The 14,561-nt window shown below is 40.0% G+C and overlaps 1 protein-coding gene across 1 annotated transcript in view; it reads right to left on the reverse strand.

Moving 5' to 3' along the window:
• Nucleotides 1–14,561, reverse strand: part of naaladl2 (N-acetylated alpha-linked acidic dipeptidase like 2) — a 367,789-nt gene that overhangs the window by 127,578 nt on the left and 225,650 nt on the right. Inside the window, exon 9 of the mRNA XM_087180108.1 lies at nt 11,534–11,677. Coding sequence (XP_087036234.1) covers nt 11,534–11,677 — 144 coding nt within the window. The remainder of the gene's footprint in view (nt 1–11,533; nt 11,678–14,561) is intronic.

Genomic DNA, 14,561 nt, shown 5'->3' on the forward strand with positions numbered 1-14,561 from the left:
CATTGGCACAAATGACTTTGGCTAAAGAGCAGGGATGGAACATGTGGCCCATTTGTGTATTCAATCTGCAGACGTACGCACCGAGAGAGATTTGTCATAGAGTAATTCCCCTTCATGATGAATGGGTTTACAGATTGGGCTGTTTTCTACAGGTAAGAGGTGACTCTGAGTTAAGTTTTAAGCTATGATGAAAACATTTAAAAAGAGACTACAGTATATGTCTGATTTCTACAAGTTAAATGAAATATGAAAAGTGAAAGCAGTTATGCGTAGCCCCTCTTTGTTTATTTTTATGGCGAAATTACACAATTTTCTACCTGTTGCTTGTCAAATAACAGTGAAACAGTAAATATCAATGGTAGGTTCTGTCCAAATTTCATCATATGTATCAAGCCAAAACGAATTGTGATGTGACCAATAGTGCTACACTGTCCTAAGTATTTTGCACTATTTACTCCTGGTAGATTTCATGATTTCCCTTGTAAGCTGCAGGGTGCCAGAGTGGTTAGACAGGCTGCCTCTCATGGGCATAGGTCCTCCCCCTGCCCCCCTCCAAAACAGGCCCTTAAACAAGACACTTAACCTCTGTCTGCTCCTAGGAATATCATCCATGACTGACCATGGAAAAAAAAAAACTTTTTCTAACAAATCCTCATGAGTATTGGGAAATTGGGAGACTTTCTAAAAACGTGCTTTCTGTAATAATTTACATACTCATCCCAATGTCTTAACGCCAAACATGCTACCATTCTAAATAGCTCAAGACCAATTACAACACAAAAGGATTTCCAAACAAACACAATGTGTCCAGAGAGCTTTTATCGTTTTTCCGACCCAGTTTAGATGAAACGCTGTGTAGCTCTATGTAACTGTGATTTTCCAAGCTAGCTGTCCCAAAGATTTTAATGAGCTTAACAATTTTTACGTCAAAACGATCTGTCATTTCACTTACTATTGTGACTCTGGGTTCAAGTGTCACTGCAAGAGATGTGACGCCCACTTATGTCATATTCATGTGACATTTTTTTTAGCTGGAACACAACAGTGGGACCAGCCCTATGAACCCTTAAAGTCCATGACTGACTGAGTGAGTGACAAAGTTGGGTGAGTGATCAACTTACATTATTGGCTGGCTGAATGCTGCGTGACTAATTGATAAGGTTACATCATTGTTCGGTTGGCCAAATGTTGGAGTTTCAACATTAGTGGTTGCTCTTTCAAAACGATGTTGTATAACGATGTTGCTGTCCTGATTTCATACAGGAAATATGAAGGCGAGAGAAGGACAATGATAACAGGGCTAGAGACTAGGACGAGTGGAGATCAGGATTTGAATTCATCATTATTTTATTTGAACTTTGGATGACACAAACAATCTAAATCAGTTTAATGTAGCACCAAAACAATAAGCTTCTTGTAAGGATTTGTTTGTTTGTTTCTTGAGTTAAATTAATCACATTTTGCAACAAAGCCAGTTGATTTTATCAGCCACAGAATGATATATTTAAACCATAAGTGACACCTAATGAAAAGAGCTGATATGTCATCATGGAGTCTAAATTCAAAAGCATCTCATTCTCTGCAGGGTAGGCTGTTGCAGAGTTGAGAAGAAAAATCAGTCAGCGAATGTAGGAAACCTGCACACAGCAATCAATAGTGGTGTAATTAAAGGGCCTCGGAGTCCTTTCTATAAAGCCATTTCAAATTGTTCTGCTCCGCTCGCCTCTCCCTCCGTGGTCTTGCGATGTAATTGCCATGGAAATTTGTTTCACTTTTGGCATTTGTTCTGAGTGAGTGAGTGAGTGAGTGAGTGAGTGAGAGAGAGAGAAAGAAAGAGAGAGAGAGAGAGAGAGAGAGAGAGAGAAAAAGAAAGAATTGCATGGGTTAAAAAATTGAAATAGAAGAAAATGAGACAAAGAAGGAATTCAAGCACAGTTGACTCGCTGAAGTCAAATTCTTCTTCTCAGAAAAAAGCTACGATTTTTCTACAGCATTAATTGGTTTAAGATGAATGTGTGGGTTTGCATGTGCGTGTTCGAGATTGAGCGAAAGCAACAGAAAGACGAATGGCACTCTGCTTGCATCTTTAGCCTCTCCACTTCACTTTCTGATTTAGGATAATATTAAAGATTCATATCTGCTTCCAATTAACCACAACCTAGTCAAAGGTTTAAGACCTTTTGGTGTGTTTTTGAAACTTGCTATTTATGGTATGGTTTTCATGGTTTGTACTACTTCTAATTAAGTTAAGCTCCAGCAAACAGTGACACTTCAGACAGTAGTGCGCTTTCTATTTGGTGCCTCGACCTCAACTACATCCAACACCTTTAGGATGAACTGGAACACCATCCGCAAGCCTGGCTTCATCGTCTCACATCGCTGGCCGAGCTCATTAATGCTGCTGTGTCTGAACGGGAGCAAATGCCTGCGTTTCAAACAAATACACATTTGGTCATGAAATGTGTAAAGTGCAGTTCATCTGAAGGTTAATTTTTTAGGAGCCGAAAGAAACTTTGGCAACTTATTTTATTGCCAATAAGGTCTATCAGAAACCATAATTAACCACAAATAAACATTTTAGAGTTATAGATGAGCCAACTTACCCAATCAAGACCTTAAGTGGTGGTTTACGGTGTGCAGGCAGGATAATATGACTGTGTCCCTGCACTCTTCCCGTCAACACACCAAATACCCACTTCAGTGAAGCTCTCGACAGCAGAAATGCTGTGTGTATGTTTATGTCCACGTATAAGTGTGTAAATGTGTGTGTACAATCAGTCAGCCTTGCCAGAGTAAACAGGGACTTGCCACACACCCTAGAGGTAGTGATGGACGAGCTTGGTAATTGTCTGGTCAACAGACAGACCACTCAGATAGAGTCAGAGCCAAAGCCCCGAGGCCGGATGGGGACAGGGTGTGTTCAGTGAATTAGTCAATCTAAAAGGGTTGAAGAGATGAGAGAGGTGGACATGCTTTCTCAGACAAACACACACTCCCACACATACAAATACATGACCACAGAACACAAGGTACTATTTCAGACGGGCAAATAGACATGAAAGATAGAAAGAGTGCATCAATGCACAAAATACGTAGCTGCTGAAATGCAAATACAACAATTTTTTTTCCAAATAAATTAGCAATTTCAGGAATGCATATGTGTGGATTAATGATAATAAAAGTAATATAACGTATGCAGGACAACAATAATAATTGATACTATCAAAGTTATAGAACTTAAATAAGCAAGAATGTTTTAAAAGATACAATATTTACAACTGGACATCCCTGGAAATATGCACATAGGCAAAAAATAAAAAATAATATACAGTAGGTTCACAAATTTGTACACACACACATACACACACACACACACAGTGCTGAGACTACTGTAAGGGTAGCCGTGTCTTCTCTTTAAGGTCTGGCGGTCACCACGGAGGCCCCCTGAGCAATTAACCAATGGCCAACCAATCCAACCAGACTTAATTGAATGGGAATTAAAAGAGAGAAATAAGAAGAAAAGGAATTAAAAAAGAAAGAAAAAAATGAAAGGAGGCAGACAGATGGAAACAAATGATAGCGGGATCCCAAGAGTGGTCAGAGGTGCAGCCAATCGATTAGAGACAGATTACATCTCTCTTGCGCTTTCCCTCTCTCTCCGTCCTCCCTTTTGTCTCTCCCTCTCTCGTGCCCGTTCTCTCCTTTTTTCAAACTCATTTGATGTAATGGAAACACTTCAAAACAGAAGCCTACCTTGCAGAACCACTGGATGTAAATTAAACTCGGTCTACACAGATGCCTCTCATCAGATCTCATACACACAAGCTGAAATTGGAAACGTCCAAAACGACACAGTCCCCTGGCCAGAACTGGAACACCATCTGACATAGTACTTAGATAGTGTGACGCACAAACAATATCCGCTGACTTAAAACACACCGTTAATACCACGGAAAGACAGTACGTGTAAAGTAAAAGATGCTCAAGAAAACATTTGACACCGAAAAACATGAAAATCCAATAGTATTGAAATCTTTTGAAATAATTCTATAAATACTGCAAATTACTAACAACATGGGCTTAAAGCTCATGAGTGAAAACAATAGCGAGCAAGAATACTACATGCATGCACAATCAGCCCCCCCCCCCGCCCCTGCAATGAAGGATCAATTGTACTCATGCCTGAGGCCACTGGTTTTTGGGGGTGCATCATTGATTGTCTGTGTGACTCACTCAGGCAGCATGGGTGCATAACAGTGACAGGCCATGTGTGTGTGTGTGTGTGTGTGTGTGTGTGTGTGTGTGTGTGTGTGTGTGTGTGTGTGACTTATCTGTGCAACATGGGAAACAGCAGAAAGCAGTGTTCCAGTCAGTGACCAGCTGCTTGGATTTATTGGGGAATAAATGGAAACGGACAGACCATACACACATACAATGGGGCAACTAAGGCCCCCCAAAAAAAAAAAAAAATGGTGGGGAAGGATGGAGGGAGGGGGATGAGTGAGTGGAGGCTTAAGTGAAAGACAGAGCACTAAGAATGAGGGAGGGAAGGAGCTGGTGGCAGAGTGGAGGAGTCCTGCTGTGAGGGGACTGAGATAAAAGGCGATTTACACTCTTAAAAGTAGTGATTACCTTAATATTCTATCAATCTCATCTCTCTCTTTCTCTTACACACCCTCTGTACACTCTTAGTCTGGTTTGTGTTTCAATCTATATGTGGGTTCTTAAAAGGAGACAAACCTTTGGTGGTAAAGAATGTTGCACTTGCTGATTTCTGTCCTTCATAGGAAGAGTGCTTCTATGAAGAGGGTCATTTTTTCACAAGCATTTTATTACCATTCATGCTCTGTGGGCCAGTAATATCCTTCCCCAATCCTTTCATGTTTTAGTCGGAGGATTGTGGAAACAACCGTCGAGAATGATCAAGAAATCAAGAAAATATCTCTTTTCATTTAATCTATTAATTCTCCTGTTGTGTGGAAGAAGGTCTCGGTAGTTCCTACAGTAAGAGCTCATCCCTGCATCTCTTCTCTGACCTCTTTCGCAATAGGTTAATTAACAACCGCATCTCATTTATGATGACCTAACCAAGAGGCTCACCCAAGAGCCAAGTCGCATTTCAAGGCAATCAAATCTGTACTGCAATAAAAAAATAGTTCAAGTAATTAAACAGCACAAAATAACAAGAGCAAGGACGGTATACAACTACAGTAAAAACAGGAACGTAATAAAAGGAGGGTTAGAGAGCAGGTCTATATATAAAGTTCCTATGACTGCTAATCTTTTTTGGAGGCTTTTTTTAGACTGCACAGTGTAAGGAGAGACATGAAATAATGCAGTCAGAGAAACACTCTACACGAGTCACTGACCAGCCTGCCGGGCGACAGGTACAACTGCCTATAACATATAGACTAAATGTTATCTCTGCATGCCTCCTTACCTTTATTCCTATTGCTTTTCCTTTATCTGCACTTAGGGTCAACAGATATAGGCTCTTGAAGCTCAATACCAGAATACTCTGGATTGAAGTTGCTAAGGGCTATTACTTTGTGGCTTGGAAAGTGGAAAAGCTTCTGAAGCAGCATTCAGAAACTAAACAGACTCTAAAGATGAATTCCAGGATGATAATGTCACCATGACAGCAGTTATTGCAATCTTTAATGTTCCTATTACTTGGTACAGTTTGTCAACAAGTCCTCCAAATCAAGTGACAAAATACCAACCAAAAGTGTTGAAAATCATTCCAAAACTGCTGTGGTAAAGGTTTGGTTAGCTTAATAACCTGGTAAGTGAGGGTCAATGAAATGTAGTTTGGGTTTAAACCAAAGGGGGCCTTAACATCGACTGTTTTGTGGAGGTTAAGGCGTCCTTTGTTATCATTATGGTTTAAATTACAACTTGGTTCAGTTTAAGGGATGACTGTCGTCATGATTAAAACAAACCGTGGTGAAAGTTAGAAGAAATTAGTAAGAGAGCAGTGGTCTCCAATGTTTTGTTTAATATTCTGTTGACTCATCCTTCTATCGCGACCTTGTCCCTTTGCCCACTTTGCGGCCATGTATCAAAATCATATTTTGTTCGTTTCCTTCGGACTCACCTGCTACTACTGCTGCTGCTATGACTCAAGGCAGAAACAGGTTTCTGAAAATCTGAGTCTTCACTAGGGCAAAAAGGTTGAGTACACAGGAGAGCAGTCAGACAGGCAAACAAATCCAAAAGGGGCGAGGCAGAGGCAGAGGCAAAAACAAACTATGAAAAAGTCACAGGCTAAAACACTAGGAATGGCTGGAATGCTTGTCACAAATAACAAAATTGAAAGCACAGAGCACAAAAACCTAATTACACTAGGAAACTGAATGAAAAATCAGAAAACCTAGGGTGTGAGTGATGCGGATAATATTACAACAAATAATATCATGTCTTGCTTTTGCTACAGTGGCGGCTAGTGACTCATAAAGTTGGGGAGAACAGGAAGAAAACCAACTCCTGGCATCATGTTATTTTAAACTGGTTGGTTACTCATCTCTACTTTGTTATGTTCAACAAAAAATGCCTCACACTACACTTCAATTCACTTTATCCTGAATTATTTGCAGCATTTTCTAACTGCCCTCCAAACTAAGGAAACATTGCCAATGATGGTTATATTTTGGTTCGGGATTGTCTCCCTTTCTTTTTTTTTAAATTATGGTTAAAATTCATTCACACATTGGTAATATGAAGTGATTAATACATGTAAATTCCTTCACATTCTTACATGTTGTACCTTTAACTTGGAGTGAGCTCTCAGAGGGCAGTGAGACCCTGTAACTCCTTTCAAAACCTTTATGCCACGCTTGCATCTTCTTATTTTGATGCAAAAAATATCCCCTTGTTTAACAAATCTGGCTAAAAGTCTTTACTATTTTTAATGAACGCTACAGCTAAGTGTGCAGTGTTTATCATAAACATACTCAGTACTAGGGCCCTTGGATCAGGATAGAGGGCAAAAAAAACATTATGAAAGCAACTATCTCAATTTTGCTTTTAAAAATCAGCTGCTTTTTTCAAAACTTATATTCACACATCCAACTACCTTCGATGCAGGTGCACTGGAAAGTGTCACTTCACTTCACGTCATTGAGAAAATCATGCACACTGCTCTTGTTCAGTGTCACAATCCATTGATCATACTAACTTTTCAGTCCTTCTGGACCTTTGTCAAAAGTATTCTCAACAAAAACAATTCTTACAACAATGATTTTTAATAGATAATGCTCCGCTCATCGTGTGTGCACAGGTGTGGGACAATTATTCTCCTTTTGGTATGTCTCTCAATATAGTGTCCATATCCATGGATTTGAAAGAACTACCATTAAGTCTTGAAGTACCAGTCTTTCAAAGAGGACGTGAACTAAGAGATAGCCCGGTACATGCTGACACAAAACAAAGGCCTTTGTTAAAGCCTCTTCCAAATGGATGCTATAAATGCAAAGGATGTGCTACATTTAAAAATATGACCAAAGCTAACTATTATACTCATCCTCATCCTGGGAAAAAGAACTTTATCAAGGATGTCACCACATGTTCCACTGGTAACCATGTAATCTCCATGATCAAATGTCCGTGTGGGTTATCATATCCTGGTAAAATAAAACATTCATTAAAACAGAGAACAGGTTGAGTTCTGCTGAGTTCATTCTTTTGTGGCTCATGTATTTTCATGTAGGGAGAGCAGTGTCATGATTTATGAGGTATATGCATCATCAGTAGGCTAAATCTTAATATATTTGAATGACCACTAAATGACTTGCCAAAGGTCAGCAATAATTTTAAGGATGGTAGAATTTATACCTGCTACCTGTGAGACCCGGGGTTGATTCCCAACTGAAGCACGTGTGTAGTAAGAGAAGCAGAACAAAAAGTGGCTTCATTCATGCAGCACTTAAAAAAAAAAAAAAAGAAAAAAAAAGTGCTAAATGGATGACAGTACTTTTATTTCATCACTGCACTCATTTTTCAAAGTTTAATTTTTGGGCATTTTTGTATTTTTCTAATGACATAGTGAGTGAGAGAGAGGGAGAGAGAGAGAGAGAGAGAGAGAGAGAGAGAGAGAGAGAGAGAGAGAGAGAGAGAGAGAGACAGGAAAGTTAAGAGAGAGACAGGGGGAGGGGGGGGTCACATGCGGAAAATGGCCCGAGCTGGATTCCATCCCAGGCTGCTGCGGTAGGAACTGAACATAAATGACATGCGCTCAACCATGTGAACCAGTGACGAGCTACACTGTGGTCGGAATGGCGCAGGTGCGCTGTGTGGTGAACTGCACATCGATTCGTGCTTGAGTGCGCACGACATGACAACAGCAGTGACACAGAGTGTGTGCACTTATTTGTCTCCACAACAGTGGAACATTGTTTGCAAAGACAGCACTACTCTGAAATGAGCCCAACACAGAAGAGAGAATCTGAAACCGGTATCAATACTATTGACGCTAGAATCCATCTTTCAAAAAGTAAGACCTTATTTTGAAAGTATTGATATTTTGGGATTGATCTGCCAACCCCCTAGTCAATACGAATCGCCCAGAACCTGAAATGGAGATGGTAGAAAGAGTACCGGCAGCTCATGAGAAGTGCCGGTACACAAGAAAAAGTAACAGTACGCCAAAGACTAAAATAAAGAAGGGCCGGTACTGCGTACGGCCCGCTTCGAGCATTGAGTGCATTCATATGGGGAAATACAGTCCAGCTGCAACAGAAGAAAAAAACAACTAAAATAAAGTTCAACAAACAAACATGATAAAACATTTTTACATAAACATTTTTCTGGGTGAGATAGTTCTGTCTTTGGGGTAATATCTGTCCGTCATGTAAAGTTTCTTGATGAAATGTCAGTGAAACAGAGTTAGAGAGAGAAAGAAAGTAAGAAAGAAAGAAAGAAAGAGAAAGAAAGTGAAGTTGCATGAAAACATACTGCTTCTGAAATCAGAGCCACAGTGGAGATGAGGCAGTCGGGTCAAATCTGTGACTCATCTAAGGCGGTAAAGCTGGATATTCCAGGTTATGATCTCCATGACTCACAATAGAGAGTGACTGATGTGCTAGTACAGGTGGGCAGTAACGGTGATTCACTTTGAGGAGAGTGACGCAGAAAACAGAAGCTCAGACATACGGTATATTGATGTATTGAGACACTAAACCTGCGATTTGAACTTTTTTCATGATAATGCTTTGTTTTTTCTTGGCTTTTAGTGCTCTCACCTACATATCCAAGACTGCAATGCCTGCATATGATCAGAATCAGATTAAGTCACCACGTATGTTGACACACACAATGAATTTGGTTCAGGCCGTCGGTCACTCTCAAGCAATTTACACTATTCAATAGAAACAGTGTACATAGTATGTACAGACAATGCACAATATACTGTGAAGCATTATACAGATTATATAAAAGACAAGCAATATACATGAAGTGTGAGTAATAGTGCAAACAACTGTCATGTGTGTATATGTAAAGTACATCTGACAAAGATATTTAGATTACAATTACATAAAACAGAGAGAGCAAATCCCCACAGGGACTGAAAGCATCACTTCAAATATTAATAAATCAATTTCTTTTGATTGGCTAATTAATTAATCAAATAATTGTTTCAACTCTAGTCTGAATCAAATTTAAAAAGGGGCATCTGTAGTGTCATTATAGACACATAAGAGTGACGAGCCCTGGTGCTGTCCTCAATGTGACTGAAAGGGATCACTACAAAGCTTGCAAATGGATTGCAGCAGGAGGACAGATGATAATATGATCAAGACTGATATCATGACTAACACTTGTTAATTGAATGTTTTATCTTTGTAGATTAGGAGGTTCAGAATCCAAAGGTGACTGTCATCCTGGGCATCGGATCAGAATGCCCAGAAATAAAGCCATGAAACGGCAATCCTCCGAACAAAGGTTTGTTTTCTCTAAACTCAAAGGAAATGCATTTTTATCACATATAGGGGAGAAAAAAACACACACACACACACACACACACACACACACACACACAGACTGTGTCAGAACTGCCGCACCATGTGAAGCAGAAAGTGAGTGATAGGGAATGCGGTCGATAAATAAGGGTGTGATCAGGAGAATGTAATCAGGTAAATAAAGGGGTGACTAAGGGTGAAAACAAGAGCCAGCTAGTGATGAGGAAAGGGAGCTAAGTCAAGGAAGTGAGGTGAGAAACTTTACATGAATTTGACATGCACACACAAATAGACACGAATAGAATCGCTTTCTGTTTCATTCATCCATTCATCCAACCTGACAGCAGTCTAAGCAAAGCAGTCCAGACATTCCTCTCCCCAGCCCTTCCATACAGCTCCTCCTGGACAATCCTGAGGCATTCAGTATTTTACTGTTTTGATATCCATGAGAAGAAATATGTGCCGTTTTAAGTCCCAAAAACCATCTCTGTGTAGTTTTACTCATCATCCCTCAGCCTTCTTTGTGGAGATTTAGCAACAACAGGTCTGATTGGCTGACCGTTTCCTGAGTGGTGCACAGCCCAGCCAACCACAGGTAGCAGATATCCTACTACTGTAAATTGGTAAAGCCAACCAGTAGTGGCGATGGTCAGTCAGCAGTGAAATGAGCTTAAAAGACGGTCAAATTCGGATTTTCTCTGGAGCTATATGCCAGAGCCTTAGGTCTGGTTCCAGCGCAAACCACTGGATTGTCTGGCAGGTGACCCTCCGCTGTGTTGAAGCGCTAAGGTCCAATGCAGGAGTGGATCTAATTCTCTTCGGCTGCTGGACAATCTGTGTGGACCAGTACAGCACCTCGACATGCTTTATAATAAAAAAGACATGGAAATCTAACTCTCTACAATATGGGACCTTTAATATGCACATATATGTATTCATATGTCTGGCATAAATCCACCGAACTGCATCCTAGGGATATCTTAACCAGACCCTCAGCTGGGTCTCTTCACTGCAAACGAACAGTAGTTTTACTCCAAACTCCTGGATATTTAAGCTTCTCCTTCATATTTACTCAGTGGAGGTAACTCATTATTTTCATTTGCTAAAAGCAGATGTTCAATCTTCTGTCACAAACATATTTAACTTTACAAAAGGATTTCAGCCTTGAACATCAAAAACAGTTCAGGGTACAACTTCGGTGAAGTTCAACACCCAACAAGAACACTTACTCCTTCAAACAGGGATAGAATTCTCACTCTGGTGGTACAAGGCCAGAATGGTTTGGATCAGTGACTCTGGCCTCTTTGTCTTTCGAGTGCCCCCCACAAGACACTGAGGACATGGTGTCCACAAAGCACATACAGGCCGAACAGACAAATTCCCTACTTGCTGCAACAGAGATAACACTGTACAACTGAAACTACAATACAGTAGCCTGAAAGTACAGAACAATATGTCCATTTATAATTGTTGTAATTGTTCAATCATTATGTACTGTACAGCGTACGATTCAACTGATAAAAAGTGCTCATACTTGTGAATACATAACTGATAATTAGACTCCAGCAACTGAGTACCTGTGTTGGGAGACATGGCCAGAGGAATACAGGAGCCTCCCTGCCCTGTGGAGGGAGAGGACAGTAACGTCTTGGCCAGGAAGGCAGAGATTGGCTGAACCAACAGAGACGTCAAACTTCCTCCAGCCTCTCTTGACACACCAGCTAGAGAGAAATACAAAAATACATGAAGAGAATCAGAGAAAATCAAAGAGTTCAGAAAACAAACAACTATACACTCATGTAACTGTCAGGTTCTATTGTCCAATTTGGATTTTTCCATTGCAAAGGTTATATATGGAAATCCTCAAGATTCTGTTTTGCCTCCCCTTGTGTTTTCTATGCTAATATATTGTCATATTTGCCTCTATTATTATGGCAGCAAATCGTATGTAGGGGTGTAAGTAACAAGTTAAATGTATTGTTGTTACTGTGACAACACTGTCTTATGTGAACTTGATGAAGTGATTAATTTCACTCTCAAATATTTTTTTTATTCAACATTTGAAGTCAAAATCATTACAGAAAAAAGTCAGATGAAGTTATGACTTACTGTGTGAGAACACAGCAAATGAAAAGAGCTAAATCAGCAGCTGCAGCAGAGAAGGAGCTGTTGATTTGACGGACAGCCTGGTGACCATGGCAGGTATCCCAAATCAAACACAGCTGCCATGTTGCGTGACCAACAGGTGCATGCTGGGCCTGCTAAACACTGAATGCTAAAACTCTGACGGTGGACCGTCCAGCTGTGGCTTCTGTGTTCACCTCCACCATCAGTGAGGTGTTCATCGGGTGTGTGAGCGAGAGGAGGGAGAGTGCAAGTGTTTGTGTGTGTTTGTGACAGACAGAGAAAGAGACTGAGAGAGACTGCAGATCATTATGTGTTTAGTTCTGATGATTTTTTTTTCCTATGTGAAATATATTTCAGTTTGTTGAATAAAACATCAGCCTCTGCTTCACGAGTACTTTCACCTTATATGTTATATTCCTGCGATCCGCAGCTGGGATGACCCCAAATCGTCACAAAGTGGTTTCACATCCCGCTGTTAGTTTTATTATCAAAACATCTGCCTCTTCAAATTGGAGAGGGGCAGTTTCTTGTCTGGCCAATGTTAATTCAGACGCTTTTATGATCAGAGGTGATAAGACTGTTTGACATGATTCTCTGAGTTTTAGTGGAATCCAAAAAGATGGTCCTCACTACAGTTAGTTAGACACCATATATACTGTATGTCTACCCCTCACAGGTTTAATTCATTGAGGATAAAGATGTGTGACTATTTCTGGGCACCTGCTATTTCCATGCCCATTGTTATTATGTCTTTTCTTGTCTTTCTCTTGCCCGTCTCTCCTCAATCCTCTAAATCTAGTGAACTTGACTGCTCATAGAAAAGGAGTCTCCCACATGATGAACCATTCGGCTGATATTGGCATACAGGACAACACTGTTTGACTGTTTGCACTCATTAAGAGAGTAACATTTCCTTCCTAATTCTTGCTTTAGATCCACGCAGGTTCAGTTCATAGCGGTGATATCATTCTCCCATGCTGCATAATACTGTACATACTGCACCTCAGATATACACCTCAAATGAAATGCATACATGTGAGTTTATATCATGACCTACAGTAACAATACACAATACAAATGAAAAGGCTAAGAAGAGCATAGCCAACCACAGACAATTCTGCTCGAGGGAAGGTTTTATTGTCCTTTAGGAAAGAAGGTAAATTAATACATGGTCACTTATGCTTAAATCCACTGGTTGGTTTGGTGTGTTTGTTTTACATAAATTCTATGTTTTATCTATGTTCTTGTTGTGTTTGAACAAACTCTGGTGTGTTTGCCTGTCTGGTTCAGTTTATTTGTTAGGGCTGGTGTAAAGCCTGACAGTTGAACTTTGGTATGGACTGAACAGATACAAAGGCCAAAAAAGTGTTTTGGTCCATTTTCAAGTGTTATGGTTACCAACAACAGAATTCTGTAATAATATTTGGGAGATTTTTTACTCCACTAATGACTTCATTGACACTGGACCCAATGCACAGACCATTACCATAGCAAAGGACTTGACGCATATTTGAACTAAAAAAAAAACATGTGTCCAATAAAAAACCATGTGCCATACGCAAATGTTATCTCATACTAGCTGCGGGCATTTTTAACTGAAAATATTTGTACCATCAATAGAAGTCACAGAAGTAGGTTTTGCAGCAGTCATGCAGATAGACATGAATAAAACATTGTATTAAACCAATATGCATGGAGCTCCGTTGATACAACACAAATCACATTGTTCATGTGTTGCTGAAAACACAACACAGCTACAAAGGAAGAGCACTAAAATCTTTTTGGCATTCTCCGAATAAGGAGCTGGTGGGTGATTAAAGGCCTCATTAGCCATATTCCCTGTTAAATCAGATCATCAATGTGAGTATCTGTTATGGGAGGTTAAGTCCAGATTGCTTGGGAATCAGATAGTTATAGCTCCTGTGGTGGAACATAACGTATGTTCTGCAAAGAAATCTGAAGGAGACACGCTTATGTAGACCAGGAACTGCAAACTGTCAACCAAAGGTGCGATGTTGAGAGACCTATCAATGCAAACTTCCCTTGAATTAATCAGTATATCAGCATAACCTGTATCGGGTTCACAGATATAACAGTTAAGTAAAATGAAGCAAAAATTCCAAACTTTCTCTGTAAACATTCTCCGCATCTCAATGATGACGTCACTCAAACCGTCTGTCACGTGCAGCAGTGTCAACAACCTAAATGGTTGATCCAGGTTGATCCAGCTCTGGCTCAGAAAAAGAAAGAAAACCACACTAAGTGTATTTAGCGATGTTAGAAACTCTGTGAGGCTGTACTTAGGCACAGTGGTGGTTTGAGCTAAATGCGAAAATCACAACAGCAATGCTAACATTGTTAGCATTGCAACAAGTATAAAAGGAACAGCTAATGTCTCCTAATGACCCTTTCAAACTATTTACATAAGCATCTGGGTGAAAATGATGCACAAACGTAATTGTTGTGTTCACATTTTAC

This window comes from Seriola lalandi, unplaced genomic scaffold, assembly GCF_002814215.2.
Source record: "Seriola lalandi dorsalis isolate HSWRI2012SDOR001 ecotype SW California unplaced genomic scaffold, Sedor1 jcf7180002054890, whole genome shotgun sequence".
In the NCBI taxonomy this organism is placed as follows: Eukaryota; Metazoa; Chordata; class Actinopteri; order Carangiformes; family Carangidae; genus Seriola; species Seriola lalandi.